The 20,848-nt window shown below is 38.1% G+C and overlaps 1 protein-coding gene across 1 annotated transcript in view; it reads left to right on the top strand.

The window, feature by feature from the left end:
* The first annotated feature begins 2,890 nt into the window (after positions 1-2,890).
* SLC15A5 (solute carrier family 15 member 5) overlaps positions 2,891-20,848 on the top strand; it is an 80,954-nt gene continuing 62,996 nt past the window's right edge. Inside the window, exons 1-3 of the mRNA XM_047742436.1 lie at positions 2,891-3,251; positions 7,677-7,899; positions 19,214-19,383. Of these exons, the coding sequence (XP_047598392.1) occupies positions 2,891-3,251; positions 7,677-7,899; positions 19,214-19,383 (754 nt within the window). The remainder of the gene's footprint in view (positions 3,252-7,676; positions 7,900-19,213; positions 19,384-20,848) is intronic.

The raw sequence follows: 20,848 nt of genomic DNA on the forward strand, positions 1-20,848 counted from the left end.
ATCCGTGGATGGACATTTGGGCTCTTTACATAATTTGGTTTTGTGGAAAAAACAAATGATCATAGGGGGAAACAAGGGAGAGGAAAACTAAGAAACAGACTCTTAACAATAGAGAAGAAACTGAGGATTACCAGATGGGTGGGGGGATGGGTATAATAGGTGATGGGGATGGAGGAAGGCACTTGTGATGAGCACCAGGTGTCATATGTAAGTGTTGAATCCCTAAGTTGTAGACCTGAAATGAATATTACACCGTACGCTAACTGGAATTTTTAAAACATGTTAAAGAATGCAATATGGGAACGTGGGAAATTCATGAACATTGTTTATAAGGATGTTTTTTCTTTTAGAAGTGCATTTATAATGAAAAGTTAAAGAACATCTGGCTTATAACTGATCTGAGACTAATGTAACCAACCAAAAATGGAGGAATAGTTAAGTGAGTGATATATCTATTAATACAACCATAAAAATTTATGTTCACAAAGACTTCATAATGGATTGTTAAATTACCTACGAAACGGATAAAAATGCATTATGCCATATTTGCATATAACTATATAATTTAAATATTTAAAGTCTACTAATAAAAAATAGTCATGGGGGAAAATATCAAAGTAAATTCTGCAAAAACTTGCACTTCATTTCTATTTCTAGATATTTTCCACTTTGGGTCCAATGTACATACATTGCTGTTAAAATGGAGGAAAAATAAGATTTTATTAATGGAGGTGGAGGGAGAAAGAGAACAAAACCAAGGTTTGGGGTGGGGGAAAGTTTGCATGAAGCTGAAGGATGCAGAAGCCCACACTCAAGGGCTCAGGTTTGTATAAAGGTGATGGCATTCAATATTCCCTGTCAAGTGTCATTCTCAGGCAGAACTGGTAGTTGTCTATGCTCCCTCTGAGCCTAGTTTTGAGAGATAGCAGTAAAAAAGAGGTGTTTTCCTATTGCTTTATATCTACTCAGCAACTGCTGCTGTTCTCCCTGACTCAATGGTCTCCAAACCACAGGTTGCCACTACCTGCGGCCTGTTTGGGGACAAGGATACACACTACAGCTGAAGGATTCCAACATACCTAGGATCAGGCCCTGGAAAGGGTCAGGACTACCCAATTTATGATACGATCCTGCGGGAGTCCTTTGTCAAGGGCCGACTAAATGCATACCCAGGGGCTCGGGAAAAACATTCCCTGAATCTGGGGCAAACAACAACACAAAGTATCACTTAAGGTTCTCTCTCAACCACAGAAATCAAACACAGCTACTTCAGTCAAACTAAACTTGATTGGAAAGTGAGTCCTTTACAGAGGAAAAACTCATCATGTCTCCTAAAGGATAAGAGCCAGGATGGTACTGAATTTTCCATCAGAAGCTCTTGAACCATCACTTTTCTGAGAGTTGCCATCTGAATGACTTAGCTCCCATGTCCAAACTGGAGTCATTCCGCTCCATGATTAAAATTCTTGGGGAGAAAATGTAAGAGGATGGCCTTGGACCATGTATTGATTCCTCTGGCCAGAAGAAAACCCAACCAGGATCCCATGGCATAGATCGAAGTTATTCCCTAAAGGGAAGACGTATGTTGGGACTTGCCCTAGATGGTCCCAGTTTATATGCGTTTTTCAGGAATAACTATAAATAGCTTCATTTTCACTCACGGAAGTGTTCGAGTTTAGGTAATAAATTGCATGGTCACTCTACGCAAAGGAAAAAATGGGTCATTGTTACCAAAGACGGGGAGGTAATGTTGAGCAGATGAAAATAGAATGAAACTATTAGAAAGAACTGAAGCAAAGTGCTTGCTCCCAATCTCTCAGGTGAAAAGATAAGAATCAGAGTCAAAAGCCCTTATCAGTCTTTTGCTTCTGACTCCAACATAAAATTAACATTCCTATACTCACTCCCTGTGTGTTGAATTATTATGGCTTTAACCCAATAGTTCCATCTCCTTGTCTTCCTATGTCCTTGCAGATAAATCCCTAAATGTTCAAGTGTTCTCTTTTGCTGCTGCTTTTTTAGCTTAATTGGTGCCCTCCTGCTTTCCAAAATAGAATGCTAACATCCATTCACCCAGCTGGAGGAGGGTCAGGGTGATACCAGATCCAATATTCCCCAAAGCTTGTGTAGGATGGTTGCTGTGTTCCTGCTGCTGACTAATAATAAGGACTCAAAAATCACCTTTTGATTCTGATTTCCTCCGAGAGGCTGTTCTACAAGCATGGGGTCAACTTAAAGGAAAAGGGTTTTTGTTTAATATTTTCTCCTTTCATTAGTGCACTTAAATTACTTTCTTGCAAACTCTGCTTGTTACCTAAATGTACTAGCACTTATGTTACCTAATTAGCTTTCTTATCAGAATTCCAACCAAAAATAACAAGAAATGTAATAATGATAAGGTATCCTGCCCCCTCAAAACAGATTTCCTTTCGCGCTTTATCTCTTGGTGCTGTTCTGGCTTGTTTAATTAAAGTATCAGAAATTATTAGACTCAAATTATTTCTTGATCTAGTGCTCAAATTCTCCTGAAAAACTGCTTCTTTTGCCTCAGTATTAAACCTTTATCAGTGTGAGGCAGATGAGTTTCCACATGTATGCAACAGGATTCATGTAATACAATATAAGTTTGGAGGAAGAGCCTAATTAGCCTCTAAATAATTAGACAAGTCAGATTTGGCTACACTGGGCTACCGTGAACATTTAAATACTTGTGTCTCCTCTCCTGTGCTCCCCCATGTTAATGTGCAAAAAAACCCATGAAACTTTAGCATGGAGTTGTGAAATTCAAAGCAAAGATCTTATTTATTTTTTCATTAGAAGGGTGGGAGTAAAAAAAAAAAAATCACTAAGTTCGAAACACTGACATAAGTTGCATTTAAAGAGGGTAGTCATGTCTGTTATAGACTTTAAAACCACGGATGAGAAAGTATCTTTACATCACAGCTGTGAGAAAGAGAAAACTCAAAGACATACTGGTTATTTCGCTTCAACATATGCTGTGAAAAAAATTAGGGTTGGAATCTGTTTGCTTCTGGTGGAGATGTGTGAGAGGTTCACTTTCTTTGAAGTCGTCTGCAACATGATCCCCTTTTGCACTGTCAAGCTTGGCTATCCCAATTACCAGGCAGCCATTTTGAACTTGTGTTTTATTGGAACTTCAGTAATTAGCCCTATGTTTGCGGGATGGCTTGCTGATGTCTGTCTAGGAAGAAACAAGCTGGTATATGCTTGCTTATGTCTACATTTTCTAGGTGAGTATCCTCTTCTGACTGGATCGTTTTGCAACTTAACTGATTTTTGTTAGGATTTTTACTCTTATCCTTATCTTGCTCTGAGTATAAAATGTGATAAATGAAGTAAGAATGTTGTCTCAATTTACTTTGTTCTCTGTATTATTGGAGGGATGCTAGTAAATGCATGTGTGTGTGTGTGTGTGTATCCTTTGATACCTATATTGTTGCACTGATTATATTTTATAATAATTATCTCTTTACATATCTGTCTTCTGTACTCCTTCAAACACCCTCCCTTTCCCCCTTCCTACCCCAAGCCCAAATTCGTGACAAATTCTATGTGTAACATGAAGTTCATCTGCTTCACAACTAAGATGAAATGTGCTAAAAAGGTTTCTGAAGTTCATGTACAATAATTGAAGAATGTTTTCATCTAAAGGTGGTTCTTAATTAGTCATAGAATAATCAAGATTGAATATGGAGACATGATTTCTAGATTATGAACTATGGCTACATGCTAAATAAATGAATGAATTTAAATGCTACACTAAGCTCCTTCACATAGAAAAAAACAAATATATCTACAAAACACTGGGAGTGAAAAATATATCTACAAAACTTTGGGAGAGAAGTGCTCATGAGAAATGGGGAAAAATTAGGATTGTTTGATAAGGTATAGAAAGTAAGTTGATGAACAGTCTAGAATTTTGGGCTAAAAAGTTCAAGTTGTTCTTCTGGACATCAAGGAGTCACTGAAGATATGATGAAATACATCTCGGAAGTGTTTTTCTTCAGTAAACAGGAGAGGCAACCACAGTGAGAGGTTCAATAGCAGTAGACCAGGATATCCCAGGAGGATGGTCTAGGAGAAGTGCCAATCCAGGAGTGAATATGTGAAAAACTATGAAAACCTTGACAACTAAACAAGAGAACAAATATGGTAGAGAAACAAAAATTAACTCCAAGTTTCTGAGCTGAGGAACTTAAGAAGTTAGTATGTAGTTCACCGATACTATGAAATGGAGCGAAAATGCAGGTTGGGGGGGTAGGGGAAGAGATAAATGAGGAAGGGATGGATATCAGGTATTCAATATACCTCCCAGTTTCAGATGATAAATTACCATTCACCATTCATCACTTAGAGTGTGATTCAAACTTATAACTCTTCACTGTGTCAGTTTTGTTAAGTAAAAACAAAGTCTCTGTACAGCAAATATTCACTCAACATTCAACAAATACTCTTCAGTGACCGCTCTGTGGCACGCATTCTCCCAGGATCTGGGAATGCAACAAAAAAGAAAACAGTCTCGTCTCTGTCAAAGGTGACTTTCTGGTGCACCTGGATGATTCAGTGGGTTTGGCATCTGCCTTCAGCTCAGGTCATGATCTCAGGGTCCTGGGATTGAGCCCCACATCAGGCTCTCTGCTCAGCAGGGAGCCTGCTTCCCCCTCTCCCCTCTGCCTGCCTCTCTGCCTACTTGTGATCTCCCTCTCTCTGTCAAATAAGTAAATAAAATCTTTAAAAAATAAATAAATAAATTTTTAAAAGGTGACTTTCCGGTATGGGAAAGAGAAAACAAATGAGCAAATGATATTATGTCAGGTGCTCAGGAGTGTTACGATGAAAAATATAGGAGGGTAAGAGGGTGGAGACAGAGCAGACTAGACAGTGACATGTTTGCTGTTCTGCATCAGGAAATGTTTTCTGATAAGGAGATGTTTAAGCAAGCATATGAATGATTTGCTCTTCCTGACTTGGTAACAGGCCATATCCATGGCACTTGGCAACTTCTTATTTAACATGGCAATTCCTATCAGTCTAAATTCCCATGTAAGCCATCAGACTAAGACTGAGTCCCAATTTTAGAATTTGACAAATAAAAGACCCAAGTCAACTCCATATCCACTCATTTTCTTACTAAAAACTATTTCCTTGTGTCCCCACTCATGGCTGCCATCAATTTCCAACCAGTCACTGAGTATCAGAGGTTCTACCAAAAATGTGTCTTCTGTTTCAAATGCTAATCCTTAGCTCAAAAATGCAGCTTTCTTTTTCTTGACCATTACACTGGCCTACTTACTGGGCTATTGGAGGTCAGTATGACTCCAATCCATATACATTTCTATTTACAACACTAAGGATAAATAAGAATAAATCTATATAGATCTATATAAGTCTATAGAATAAATCTATATATTGGCTTTATTATCTAAAAAACAAAATCCAGTTTAGTACATAAGAATCTTTACAATCTGTCCCAAATTTAACTTTCTAGACTTTTCTCTCAGTATATGACCTCAACCCTGCTGAACTTTTGCTTGCCTCTAATCCCCTACTTCTCTACTGTTACTTATGCATTTTTTTTTCTATGCCTGAAATTGTCAACCTTCCTTTATCTTCCTACCCCATAGCCAAGACTTGAAAAATCCTGTCCTTCTTTCAAGACCCACATTGTTTAACCACATTCTAATCATACCTCTATAATTTCACTTACCACATTAAAATCTAATTTCCACCTGATTATCTGTCCTCTTTGATGGACTTGTTAGCTCCCAGCAGAGGCTATGACACATCCTGGTGTTTTATACAAAGCTACCCTGAATGTGTGCTGAATATGCAGTGCCCAATATAGCACATATCAAAGAGGAGACTTTCTATCATACATGTCATAGACTTGTATTTTCATTACTTCAATTTTACAACAGATAAAAATAAAGTTTTGATCTAATGAAATCAATACACTATGACATTTCCTCAAAAAGATGGAAGGAGTGTATCTTTCTAATTTACACAAATGGACCACTAAAAGTGCTTTGTCTTTAAGCATATGGTTTCTGCAAGAAATAACTCTCTGCCCATCCCCTTTGGACAACCCTTAGCCTCCCCAGGCCTCACATCATACTTCCGGAGATACAGAGGATTGAGTGGCAGGGAGAAAGCAGTTGGTATCATATCTGGCCAAACTTCATAGGAAATGTTTCAAACTCAGTTATATAAAGGGCCCATTCTCATGGTAAATCTATTTGTTACCACATATTGAGTGCATATATTCTTCAGGTTGAAAAAGCCATTGTAAGGGAGATAAAACATTAGACCCTAATTTCTGCCTTTAAGGAACTTATAGTCCAACTGAGAAAACTAACCACATACAGCCGCCATATAAAAAATCATACCAAAAATATGAATGCTTAATTAATAAAATGGAGGACAAAAATAACAGGGAGAAGCCATTTTTCACTAATCAAATTGACCACACACACACAAAAAAAGATGATTTGACCAGTTGATAGGAATTATGAAAAGTAGCAGATTACATCTGGGATACTCTATAACATTGGGCAAGTCACTTAACCTCCCTGAACCTGGGTTTTGTTTTGTTTTGTTTTGTTTTTTAGACTTAGAAGAAAATCTATCTTCTGACATCACAAAGTTTTTCCAAGATGAAATAATAATAATACATAAAAATGTTTTACAGAATTTAAAGAGCTTAGCAAAAGTATGGAATTGAATTATAATTTCTACCGAACAAAGGAAATGTTTAAGTTTACTCCATGCAAGATGGAAGGGAAAAGAGGATCGACTCCCACCCCTTGTCCCTTCCTGTCTTCCCCCTCCTGCTGTCCAGTACGGAATCACCCACCTCACCTTCTCACCTCTGTGTTCACCAAGATGGCTCTGCTCAGTGGCCTCATAAGTGAGAGAAATCAAAGGGCATGAATAGGAGAAAGAGAAGTAGAAAAGGCAAAGAGATCTATGCTCTTGTTATCTCTATGATAATGTTCTCTGTAAAACATTTTCTTTAGGGGCGCCTGGGTGGCTCAGGGGGTTAAAGCCTCTGCCTTCGGCTCGGGTCATGATCTCAGGGTCCTGGGATCAAGCCCCACATCGGGGGTCTCTGCTCAGCAGGGAGCCTGCTTCCCCTCTCTCTCTGCCTGCCTCTCTACCTACTTGTGATCTCTGTCTGTCAAATAAATAAATAATATCTTTAAAAAAAACACACACACATTTTCTTTAACAAGAAAGTTAAAAGTTACTGACAAGTCTGATATCTTTGAGTTTTCTATCACTCTAGTGACTGAGAAAAAATAGCCCTTACTAACAGTGGTTTTCTCTGGGGGGTGAGATTACAGGCATCTCTCGCTTCTTATATATTTCCCAATTTTGTTAAAACGGACGATTTGCTTATATACCCTGCAAGAGAAGATAGGTCAAGTCTAAGGGGGGGAAAACTAGGCCTCTGGATTAATTAAAACACATAATGAAGAAAATGTTCACATTTAGAAAAATTATCCTGTCTCCAGAATTGCAGTGACTAACAAGTATTTCAAGAAGACAATCACACAATGCTGCTCCTTTCAGAGGAAAAAACCTTATTTAAAATGTGGTTTGGTGATTCAGGTGGCCTATGCCATATTTATTCTCCTTTTTTTCTCTGTCTACAGGCACTGCTTTGTTATCTGTGGTTGCTTTTCCCTTGGGAGATTTCTATATAGGCACTCACCATATGATTAACCATATACCAAAAAAGGAGCAGAAGAGGCTGTTTTACACAGCGTTGCTGGCCATCTGCCTTGGCACAGGAGGACTGAGAGCCATCGTCTGTCCACCGGGTGCTTACAGCCTTAAGGAGCATGGATCCCAGAAACAAATGTCTTTTTTTAACTGGTAAGCACCACTGGGTAGGAGTGAAATGAGCCTTACAACATTCCTCTCCCTCCTGGGATTTCTCTTGTTTGCCCTCTGGTCCCATGTTGATGGCAGTAATTCAGTGTTTGTTATTGACTGGTCTGGGTCAAGTGACAATGTGACAGTGCCTTGGACAATGATTCAGCCAGTAAGTGTGGAAGCCCATGAGTCGGGTACAGACGAACGCAGCTTACCAGCACCTTCTGGAAGCACACTGATACATTTACCTTCCAAATAAACCAGTGTGAAGTGGCTTGTCACACCCAACAAAAGGTGGCTTTGGAGCCAAACAGGCCTCAACTCTACTTAACACAAGCTGTCTGACCTTGGTAAAGTTGTTTATTCTCTATAAGTTTTAGTTTAATCATTTTTTTAAAGATTTTACTTATTTATTAAACACAGAGAGAGAGAGAGAAAGAAAGAAAGAGAGCACAAGCAGGAGGAGTGGCAGAGGGAGAAGACTCCTCACTGAGCAGGGAGCCAGATGTGGGGCTCGATCTCAGGACCCTGGGATCATTCCCCAAGCTGAAGGTGGACGCTTAACTGAACAAGCACAAAGGTGCCCCCTCAGTTTAATCTTTGTGAAGGCTTATCATAATCCCTCTTCTTGGGTTTTATTAGAGGCAGTAATATGTGTCTTGCAGGCAGAAAATCTGGCACATAGTAGGGGATTCCCAAATGGTAGCTGTTACTAGCACTGTCTACCCTGTAAGAGGAGAATTGGGCAGAGATTATAAATTCACAGGCAGTGCAGAGAGAAGATAAAAAGGACAGAAAAAGTATTTTACAATTTGTTGAAACATAAACCAGCCTTCTGTCTGGAATCCACTTCACCCTTAACACCTAAAAGAGTTTGTATTCCATGAAAATCAAACCACCTTCCTGGGAATCTGTTTCTCTCCCAGTGAGTTCTTACAGTTTTATGCAGTTTTAAGGAACCAGTTTTTATTATCAAATACAAATTCAAAAAAAATTTTGATCTTAAGGTAGAATATTTTGTTATTATTCATCAGTGAATGTCAAATACATCTGAGATACTTTCTTTTGTTCCCTCTTCTCTGTGAAATGAGTTGTCAACATTTTTCTAAATATTCTGTCTTTACACCAATGTTAGCAATGGAAAAAATCAAGGCACAGAGAGAATCAGACAAAACGTTTAAAGAAAACTCGTATTTAAAGCATTAAATGAAAAAAAAACTTAGCATAAATAATCCCAGTATATTTAACTATCCAAGGCAGTCAGTTTCTTTCTCTCCTACTTTCTTTCCCTCTTTCTCTCTCCCTCTTTTTCTTTCTTTCTTTTTTTTCTTCCTTTCTTTCTTTCTTACTCCCCCCACCCCAATTATATTAATATTACAAAGCACTCAGGCCTATTTTGGATTCAGTCCAAATGTCAGAAAAACAATGCAGTTTTACCAAAGGTGGAAGGGACTCTTTACTTCCTTATAGCAAATTCTGCCTCCTTGACCTGCCCAAAGGAGAAAGAAAAATCCTTCTTTTTTATTCTATTCGGAGGTTTTAATCCTTAATTAGCAACATCATTTTGATTAAATAAGACTCTGGAGGATTAAGACTAGAGAGCAATCAGTTGTTCTGAAAGATAGCTCTGGAGAATTTATTGTACTATGGTCTTAGTCATTCAGAGTTGTGTTTAATCAAAGTGACATTTCTCAGTGTTGATTACAAAGGAGACATTATATGAATGAAATATTTCCTTTGGGAAAGGGGGGGACTCCCAATGGGTTTGTACTTTAGGCCTTTAAAGGGGGGATGGGGAGTGGGGTGAAAATGAATTTCTGCAGCGTGAGCAGCCAGGCCAAATTTAGGATGAACACGTTTCAATGCGGTTTCTTATTATTTCCTAATTTCACTAAAATCTCTAATAAAAAGAGTCAAGCAGGGGCGCCTGGATGGCTCCATTGGTTGAACATCTGACTTGGTTTTCTGCTCAGGTCCTGATCTCAGGGTCAAGAGATCTAGCCCATATCAGCTCCGTGCTCAGTGGGGAATGTGTTGAGATTCCCTCTCTCTCTCCCCCTCTCTTTGAATTTCCCCATCACACTCTCATGCTTTCTCTCTCTCTCTCCCCTAAAGATAAATAAATATATTTTTAGAAAGAGAGAAAGAAAGAAAGAAGAAAGAAAGAAAGAAAGAAAGAAAGAAAGAAAGAAAGAAAGAAAGAAAGAAGGAAAGAAAGAAAGAAAGAAAGAAAGAAAGAAGGGAAAGAGTCATGCAGAATTTTTAAAACCTAAAGTTAAATCACCTCAAAATGTAGGGTGCCTGGTTGGCTCAGGCCATTAAGCATCCCAGGGTCCTGGGATCCAGCCCCACACTAGGGTCCCGGCTCAGTGGGGAGTCTGCTTCTCCCTCTGCCCCTCCCTCTGCTCATGCTCTCTCTCAAATAAATAAATGAAATCTTAAAAAAAAAAAAAAACACCTAGAAATGTGCATGAGGAATCTAAAGTCAAGGTGTCACTCTTGGATGAAGAACTGTCTCGATAGTAAGCTTCTTGAAGGCTGAATCTGGTTGTTTCAGTTTTGGGGTTTTTTCCTAAGTTTATAGTACCAAGCTACAGGGCAATTTCTATGGGCAACTGCTTTTTGTAATTTATGGAAAAAAATATTAACTTTATTGCTCTACATACTGCAGGGGTGGGTAGTTACATGGACAGAGACCTTACAGGGCAGCCTGAAGGCTGACAGGATCCTGGCTCTGTCACAGAAGTTTTCTGCTTTTCCGCAAGTCCCTTAACCTCTCCGGGCACAAGTCCCTCATCCACAAAATGGGACTATGCTGGGTGGCGGCTGCATAGCTCATATATAAAGGATCCTAGCACATCATAGGTATTCAAAATAGGGTAACTATTGTTATTAAATGACAAATCAGCTAAAATTATTGTCTAAGTTCTGAGTGAGAGGGAACCCATTGAGGAGGAGGCCATCTTTAAATAGGCAGTGCCTTCATTTAAAATCTATTTCTCCATGTCAAAAAAATGCCTCTAGAAAGTACAAACTTGGCTAATATAATGAATTGCCATAGTGTCTTTAAAAACAGCATACCACTTGAATCCGTAACCACTCGAAGGCTACATCCAGTTCTATTTTCAGCACAGATGTCAGATGTTCCTAGTTACAGGACCTTTAATGGGATGTGTCATTGCATCTCTACCACCTAAAGCTTCCCAGTGATTATGTTAAATAGTATAGACTGGAAGTCTCGAGCATTGAAAGCACCACTTCTGAGTAGAGCTGCCAAATGTAGGTGAGAAAACCACTCCCAGCCAACATTACCATCTGGTACTGGATCTTCAACTATGTACCTTATTGAAAGAATAAAGCTAAACTCCCTGAAATCAAGAGGCACAATAATCTTCCAACATCCTTGTGCCATTATCTAGATTAGAACCTGGCTCTTCCAGCACTTTCCAAAATCTAAGGTGTGCAATTAAGAGTCACCATGCTAGAGATCATCTAGGTAAATACACCTGTGCAGAATCTTTTCTGGAAGCAAAAAGAAAGGTGGATAATTAAGTCTGTCTATAACCATAATTTTAAATTCTACTGCAATTAACTTCAAATCTTGCTTCCACATTTCTCTAGTTACTTCACCTGGTAATTTGCATCCAATCTGCATATCATAGTCTGTTCCTAACTAGTTACCAGAGTGAATTATACATGATTGAAAAGTCCAAATAGAATATTGGTAGAGTTCTTGAAAAAAAATCTAGAGACTAACTTATTCTATCCCAGAAATTTTGAATATCTGGTACTCAGATTGACTGTACACAATATTTGTCCTACACTAAAATATTCTGATGTTAATACTTGCTTGAACTTAATAACTTTTATCTTAGGGAAACGCTAGAGGTAAAAACTTACTATCCCACGGAATGCTTTTTCAGAAGCTATTTTAATATTCAGTTGAGTGTTGTTCGAAAGCAGAGATTCTCAATCCTAGATTGACATAAAAGCCCCCTGAGGACTCTTAAAAATACTGATTCCTGGGCCTTGGCATCAAAAATTCCATATATATTTGTATGAGGTGAGATCCAGAGACCAGGATTTATTTTTATTTATTTATTTAGCTGCCTAAGTAGTCAGATTTAAGAACTACTGCTCTTAAGCTGTTGTCTGGTTTTGAGAATCATTTACAGGCTTTATTTAAAAATGTTTCCTAGGCCCCACCCACAACTGCCAAGATCAGAATATATTGGAAGCATAGCTGGGGAAGGTTTACCACTTTTATCAAGTGCTTTAGAATTTTGAATATAATTGCAGAGATATAAGAAAAGGGGATAATAACATGGTCTAGAGATAACTTTGAAAAGAAATGGGGGGCACCTGGATGGCTTGGTCATTGGACATCTATCTTCAGCTCAGGTCTTGATCTCCGGGTCCTGGGATCCAACCCCGTATCGGGCTCCTTGCTGGGAGAAAGCCTGCTTCTCCCTCTCCCACTCCCCCTGCTTGTGTTCCCTCTCTTGCTGTCTCTCTCTCTCTCTCTGTCAAATAAATAAATAAACTTAAAAAAATATAAAGAAAAGAAAAGGAATGGAACTGGACATCACTGGAGTGCACATACTGGATATGAGGCGCTTTGGAAAGTTTTGACAATTCATAGCGATTTTTCATCTCACTTGGAAACCTATCTGATTGAGAAATTCCTTGCAAAGAGAAACGAAATATGAATCTACTTAATTCTGTAATAGTAAAATAATAATTTATAAGGTACATTTTAGCCAACAAAATCAAAGCAGTTCACAGAATAATTGTATTAATTCTCAAAATATCATCTGAGTTGCACACTGAGGAATAGCCTGTAAATAACTTTAAAAAAAATCACTAAACCTTCCAAAATTCTATTTGCATGGGCTCTACCCAAGCTTAACAAATGCTACCCACCCACTCTAATAACAACAGACAACTCCTTCTTTACTTTTACCAAAGTTGTAAGCTTTCAGGAAATACACTCAGAATTCCTGCCTAACACATACTTGTGGAAATCAAAGAACACTGAGGAAAAAACAAAGAAAGGCAAATTTCTTATGTGTCTTACTGCTCCTTTTTTTTTTTTTTTTAAGCCCTGCTTGGTCGTTTTTCAACTTGGTAGGTACATGACTAGAGACTTATTTTCATCAATAAACACGCAGTGATCTAAAGACCTTAAATTGAGGAAATAAGAAAATGATATACAGGAATAACTGTTATGGTTGCAATGTTGGGGGAAAAAAAGGAGGAGGGAGGATCAGAGAGAGAAAGAGAATGACAGTAAGTTAAAAGAAGAAGAGGCAAGGAGAGCAAGAGAGAAAGAGTGAGACCTGTTCCCAAATTTCTTAATTAAAAATATACCTTTTCTAGGGGTGCCTGGGTGGCTCAGTGGGTTAAAGCCTCTGCCTTCAGCTCAGGTCCTGATCCTAGGGTCTTGGGATCGAGCCCCGCGTCGGGCTCTCTGCTCAGTGGGGAGCCTGCTTCCCCCTCTCTCTCTGCCTGCCTCCCCGCCTACTTGTGATCTCTGTCTGTCAAGTAAATAAAATCTTTAAAAAAAAAATATATATATATATATATACATATACATATATATATATTTTTAAATCATGCTGTCTATTCACCAAAACCAACACTCTTCTTTTATTAGATGCCTTTTCTTTATCTGTACTGTTGAAAAAAATTACAGATAAAAAGCATCTAGAACTGCAAAATTTCCACTTGCTTCTTTTTTCTCTAAATTCATGGCCACCAGAGTATTCTTTGAAGTACTTCTATGGGTCTATGGTTATGCTGGAAGAAGCAACCATTGTCCACCACGACCCACCAGGAAGTCAGCACCCAAGTGTGTCCTTGACTTTTCTGAACAGTTCAACTTTATCCCATTGAAGAACCACAAATCTCCTAGTCACTTATCTCAAAATTGTTCAATGCAGAATAAAATATTTTCCCTGAACTCTGTACATTGTCTCCTGCTACCATGAAGACCCAAGAGCTTGCCTTCCCTCTTGGCATCTTCTCAGGTTAAGAAAAACCAGTTTAAACCATTTTACCTAAAATCACTGAAAACAAATCTGAAGTATGTCAAAATGAGACAGCCTAAGAGATGACAAAGTGGAAGAGTGAGTTCAATCATGATTACTAAATAAGTAAAGGTGAATGTTTAAAAGAAAAAAATCTCAAAAGGATTGCTGAGATTTGCAGCAACAAGTTTTCCTTCCCTTATTTGTATTCAATACCATAGAATCACGAAGACCAAAAAAAAAAAAAAAAAATTAGACTTATATGTACTCTCAGTTATTTGCAGTTCCCAGTCTGTATTTAAAAGTAGACTAAAGAAACATATTTTTACTGCTGCTTTCAATTTTCCTTAATCACTGGTATTTATTTTGCTTTAGTGCTTTGCTCTCTGACTTTCTGTGTGAGAGGTGCTTTATATACTCAATTTGCTAGTGAGCTATGAGATGAAAGGAGTCTTAATGGTGAGTTGGAAGACTGTGGGTTTTTATTTCTTTTATTTTTTTATAGTTGATACATATACAATTTCACCCTTAATTATCTATGGCTTATCCTGTCCATGGATCAATAAAGACATATATAAAACATGCCTGTACTAAGTAATTCTTCCAGAAAATTACACAATCAAATAGGTTGGATTGCATTTGTTAAAATACATTTAGTACTTGGTGTAAAATCTCTTCCTATACAAAGCTATTCAACACTATAATTCTTTTGTTTCTAACTGCCTTTTACAAGATTGAAGTCTTGGAATAATTCTAATTTTCCTTGACCCTCTTTAGAGCAATTTAGTTTATATCACCATGTGGTGTTCCGAGGAGCCACACAATGTCCTCTTGGATTTTCTCAGCAATATTGAACATTTAAAAAAAGTGTTTCCTACAGATTGAAAGAGCTATAACACTGCTTGCAGCTCCAGCTTCTCTTAGTTGCGTGAGCCGCAACTCAAGTGTGCCCCTTGCAACAGCACGACAGGATGACCCAAGACTGAGCCTAGGAGCTCTATCCAATTGTCCTACAAAACTCTAGCTTTGTGTCTCACTGGCACTGTGACAAGTTTCTGGTGGTGGATTATAGTAAACCAGAGTCCACAGCATGGCCATGTTGGATGTTTGATTACTTTCCTAGGTCAATTATGGAAAATGTTTTTTATATGTTGTTGTTGGATCACGTGGTTTTTGTGAGATGCCATGTTATTCGTCAATTACTTATTTACTATCCCTATATTGTGATCCTAGAACCATGTTATGTCCTATGGAGACAAAGAACAAGGTGTTCCTGTCAGGAAGCCTGACCGTTTGTGAGAAGACAAAACTAACAAAAGTGAAATCATTGCAGAATGGATTATCTTAGAAGTTCAGAGAATTTCTATTCAAGAGAATGTTGAATAAAGGAAAAGAGACTTGACACCGAACTTTAGTTAAGTGAGAAAAGGTATAGGGATGGGGGTGCCTGGGTGACTCAGTTGGTTAAGTATCTGCCTTAGGCTAAGGTTATGATCTCAGGATCCTAGAATCAAGCCCTGCTCATGGGGAAGTCTCCTTCTCCCTCTCTTTCTGTCCCTCCCCCAACTCCTGCACTCTCTCTCTCTTAAAAAATACATAAATAAAATTCTTAAAAAAAAAAAGTTGTAGAGGTGAAAAAGAGCAAACATGTTTATAGGACAGAGAAGGCACAGGGCTAGCTGGGCACATGTCTCCTTTCCAAATATACCTCACAAACCTCTCTCCCTCTCTCCCTTGACTTTGCTAACCGCAGTCCAGTTCACTTCTAACTCTCCTCCAGGCTACAGCCGCTGTGATTCGTCTAACCAGCCCTAACCATGCATAATCTACATGCATAGACCTGACATGATAATCCTTTCTTTTTTTCCATTTAAAAGCACATCATTTCAGCCCCATGATCAATCTCCTTCAAATGGCTTCCCAATATACTAAGAATAAAAACCAAACTCTTTACCATGGACTTCAAGGCCTTGCATGATCTGAATCCCACTTAGTCTCAGATCATGTCTCCAAATGGTCTCTTCCTTGCTCACCATGCTCCAACTTCCTTGCTCATTTTGTTTCTGGAATCAAGATTGAAGAAAAGTGAAGAACATGACAACGTTAGCTTAGCACAGTGCAGCTCCAATGTGTGTTCTCCATTCAGTCTTTACAAGAAAACTGTCTGGAGGGTATGATCCCTATTTTAAAGATAAAGACCCAGAAATCCAGAAAGCCTAAGACACAGATCATGTGATTATCAGAGTTTTCACTCAAATTCATCTCTTTTTTTTTAAGATTTTATTTATTTATTTATTTGAGAAAGAGACAGAGAGAGAGAGAGAGAGTGAGCCCAAGCAGAGGGGAAGGGCAGAGGGAGAGGGAGAGGGAGAAGGAAGCTTCCTACTCAGCTGGGAGCCAGATGCGGGGCCCGATCTCAGGACCCTGGATCATGACCTGAGCCAAAGGCAGATGCTTAACCCACCAAGCCACCCAGGTGTCCCAAATTCATGTCTTTTTAAGCATCATTCCAAGAGAAAGAAACAATATTTATAATTAATAATATATAAAATTTGGCGAGAAGCATGAGTGAAAGGTAATTTCGAATGTTAAAGCTTGTATTAATGAGGAAATGGTGGTGTCATGAACTTGATAATAGGAAAGAAGTGTAAAAAAGACACATAGTCAAGTTAGCCTCTTCTTAGAGGCTGCACCAGGACGAGGGCTCCTACTCATGGCTTTGCAACAATGCAGCTGTGAGAATTCAGTTGAAACCGTAAAGGTCTCCAAGGCTAAAATTTCTTCTCTGAAACAGAGATGGAGAATTTTCGTGATCTTGGGTTAGGGAAAGATTTCCTAGATACAACAATGAAAGCACTATCCTCACTGGGTTGTGGTGTAAAAACAATGAATACTGTTACACTGAAAAGAAATAAAAAATTAAAAAATAAATAAATAAAAGCACGATCCTTAAGAGGGAAAAAAAAATAAAAATAATAGGCTTTCACCAAAATTAAGAACTTAATGCTCAACAGACACTGCTAAGAAGTGAAAAGACAAGCCACAGACTGAGAGAAAATATTTACTAATCATACATTTGATGAAAGACTTGCATCCAGAATATATAAAGAACTCTTAAAATTCAATAATAAGGGTGCCTGGTGGCTCAGTGGGTTAAAGCCTCTGCCTTTGGCTCAGGTCATGATCCCAGGGTCCTGGGATCGAGCCCCACATCGGGCTGTCTGCTCAGCAGGGGGCCTGCTTCCCCCCTCTCTTTCTGCCTGCCTCTCTGCCTACTTGTGATCTCTGTCAAATAAATAAATAAAATCTTTTTAAAAATTCAATAATAAGAAAATAAACAACCTAGTTTTATTTTAAATGGGCAAAAGTTTTGAACAGCAATCTCACTAAAGAAGATATACAGATGGATAAAAGCACATGAAGAGATGCTCAATATCGCTAGTCATTAGGGAAATGCAAAATAAAATCACAATGGGATACGAACACAGATCTATTAAAATGGCTAAAATTTAAGACTGATCATATACCAAGTATTGGCCAAGATGTGGAGGTATTAAAACTCTCATATGCATGTTGTAGTTGATGCAAAATGTTACAATTACTTGAAAACCATTTGGAAATTTCTTAAAATGTTAAATGTTCATCTACTGTATCATCTAGCCCTTCCACTCCTAGGTTTTTTTCAAACCCTAATTATGTTGTTACATGGCAAAAGTGAAGGGATTTTGCAATGTAACTAAAGTCTCTAGGGGTGCCTTGGTGGCTCAGTCAGTTAAGCAACCAAGTCTTGGTTTTGGCTCAGGTCATGATGTCAGGGTTATAGGATTGAAAACCTTGGGCTCCTTGCTCAGCAGGGCGTCTGCCTGAGGCTCTTTCTCTCTCCCTCTGCCCCTTCCACCACTTGTGCACACTCTCTCTCTCCCTTTCTCGCTCTAAAATAAATAAAACCTTTTTTTTAAGTGTCTAATAATTTGATTTTTAAATTAATCAAAGAAGAGATTATCCTAGAATCCTGGATGGGCCTGATCTAACAAGGTTGGCCCTTTAAACCTTAGTGATAGTGTTATGTTCTAAAACTTAGGTCTTATTAGTGTTTACCCAACTGAAAAATTTACCAAAACTCATAAAACTATATATTTAAGCAGATATTTTATTGTATTTAATTTTACCCTAATAAATCCTTTAAATTCATGTTAAGACCCCTCCTCTGCCATGGGACTCTAACAGCCTGGGCTTAGACCCAATGAAAGGATGAGAGATACAGATTATTTCCCCAAAATTACAAACCAGACTACTGCTATGGGTATGTAGTTGTAATACTATTCATCAGGAAGAGTTACTGAAAGTTTTAGTCAAACGACACTCATTTCTTTGGTTTAATGCATGGTCTGGGTATAATCAAAGTATTCCTCAGTTTACCCATACTTTGAAGAGTGGAATAAATAGGAAGATTCAGCTTTTTAACCATGCAGCCTTTCTCAGATTTATTAGGCATGTTTGATTAAGTATTGTTTATGGCTTCTCTAGTGCCACAACACATAGTTGAGCAGTTACTGTAGAATATTTACCTCAAATATTTACTATGAAGCCCTTTGCAGAAAAAGTTTGTCTTTAGATAACACATTCTCGGGGCGCCTGGGTGGCTCAGTGGGTTAAAGCCTCTGCCTTCGGCTCAGGTCATGATCTCAGGGTCCTGGGATCGAGCCCCGCATCGGGCTCTCTGCTCGGCGGAGAGCCTGCTTCCTCCTATCTCTCTCTGCCTGCTTCTCTGCCTACTTGTGATCTCTCTCAAATAAATAAATAAAATCTTTAAAAAAAAAAAAAGATAACACATTCTCTCCACACGTGTTCTAAAAGGAATGAAACAAAGATAACAAAACTGATAAGACTCCATAGTAGATATGTATACATTTATTAAGAAGTCTAATAAACAGGCGTGCCTGACTGGCTCAGTTGGCTAAGTGTCTGCCTTCAGCTCAGGTCATGATCCTGGAATTGAGCCCCATGTCGAGCTCCCTGCTAGTCGGGGAGTCTGCTTCTCCATCTCCCTCTGCTCCTCCCACTGCTCCTTGTCTTTCCTTGTCTCTCCTTCTCTCTCTCTCTCTCTCTCTCTCAAATAAATAAAATCTTTTTTTTAAAGAAGTCTAAAATAATACTGAAAAATTCTAGTTCAGCTAACAGCCCACCACTTCATAGCTTACATCTATATCAAAGCATTAAAATTAACAATTGTTCTCTGAAGTAACTCAATGGTCTTTTTATTTCTGTCTGTCTGTGTATCACAGGTTCTGCTGGATCATGAACCTGAAAGCAACTGTTGTCTTTCTGGGAATATCTTACATCCAGCACTCAGGGGCTGGGGCCCTGGTTCTACTCATTCCCTTTATGTCTACACTTATGGCTTTGACAACCCTTCATATGATGCACTGTGACTTGCTTTATCAGCCAGAAAAATGTAAGTAAATCACACTTCACATTAATTATTTGATTTTGATGGTTTTCTTGATCTACTTGATCTTCTTCATCTTTGATCCCCTGTAACTTCTCTTTCAACTCACAGGATTTGTAGAGTCTGCCAGTTACTACACTTGAGAGCAGCAAAGTCTGTAAGAATATTAACAATCTCTAAGATCTTTTAGGTTTCCCTTGTTCAAATCAGTTTAATAATTGGATGTTTTAAACAAAAACAAAAGTAGGAAAAAAATCCCGTATGCACTCTCCACTTCAACTATCATCAACTCCACTCACTCTCTCCCCATCCAAAATGGTGATTTTGAAGCAATAAATTAAGTATAATAGCATTTCTAAATGAAATGATTCAGTCAGAGGAAGGCAAATACCCCATGATCACATCCCTCAGATGTGGAATTTAAGAAAGGAAACAGATAACCAAATGGGAAGGGGGAAAAGACAAAAGGAGGGATGAGGACAAACCACAAGAGACTCTTAAAGATAGAGAACAAACTGAGAGTGGATGGAGGGAGGGGGTGGGGGTCAGGCTAGATGGGTGATGGGTTTTAAGACATGCTCTTATTGGGTTGAGCACCGGGTGTTGTATGTAAGTGATGAATCACTGAATTCTATTCCTGAAACCAATATTGCACTTTATGTTAGCTAACTAAAATTTAAATTTAAATTTAAATAAATAAATATTATAGCATTTCATTTGTGTGCAAGTGTGTAAATGACATACTTTAAAAAAACTATATTCATAATGTCAATATTACATACACACACACAGTGAAAGGGAGAGTAGCTGCTCACTGTTAAAATCTGTTTCCATTTTTGAAATTTGTGTATTTTATTTACTTCAAATCAAATCCAAATAGGTCCATACATTCCGAATGGCAGAAATGCCCCTTACATCATCTATATTCCTCTTTCATTTCTGTCTCTTTTCAATTTTTTTTTTTTTTTAAGAAATCTGAACATTCCACAGAGCATTTCTCGTAGTCTGGATTTTATGGATTACATCTACATGTTGTCACACAAGCGATGTTCCTCTTTCTTAATTCCTTTTAATTGTCTGAAAGACCTACATGCTTGATCAGATTAAGATTTTTTTTAAACAAAACTCCTTTATAGATGCTGTTATGTACTTCAACGAAGAGAAGAGATGTCTGATTATCTGTTTTACAGTATCAGCACCCACTGATGATTTCTGCCTAAGTCCATACTCCACTGTGGGTTACAAGGCGGTGATAGTCCATATTTATTCCTCCTTTATTAGCTGAAATAATTCTATAAAGAGAAATCTCTCCTCAGTAAGTATTCAGTTATACAGAGGTACAGTTTATATAAGAAAAAGAAAACAAATGTTTAATTCTTTTACTCTATTTTTAGACTTTCAGTATCTTCCAGAGGTAGACCTTTTGGTTGATTTCTTTAGAAAAACTATTATTAATAATTTATGGACTTAA

This window comes from Lutra lutra, chromosome 8 (genome assembly GCF_902655055.1).
Source record: "Lutra lutra chromosome 8, mLutLut1.2, whole genome shotgun sequence".
Lineage (NCBI taxonomy): Eukaryota > Metazoa > Chordata > Mammalia > Carnivora > Mustelidae > Lutra > Lutra lutra.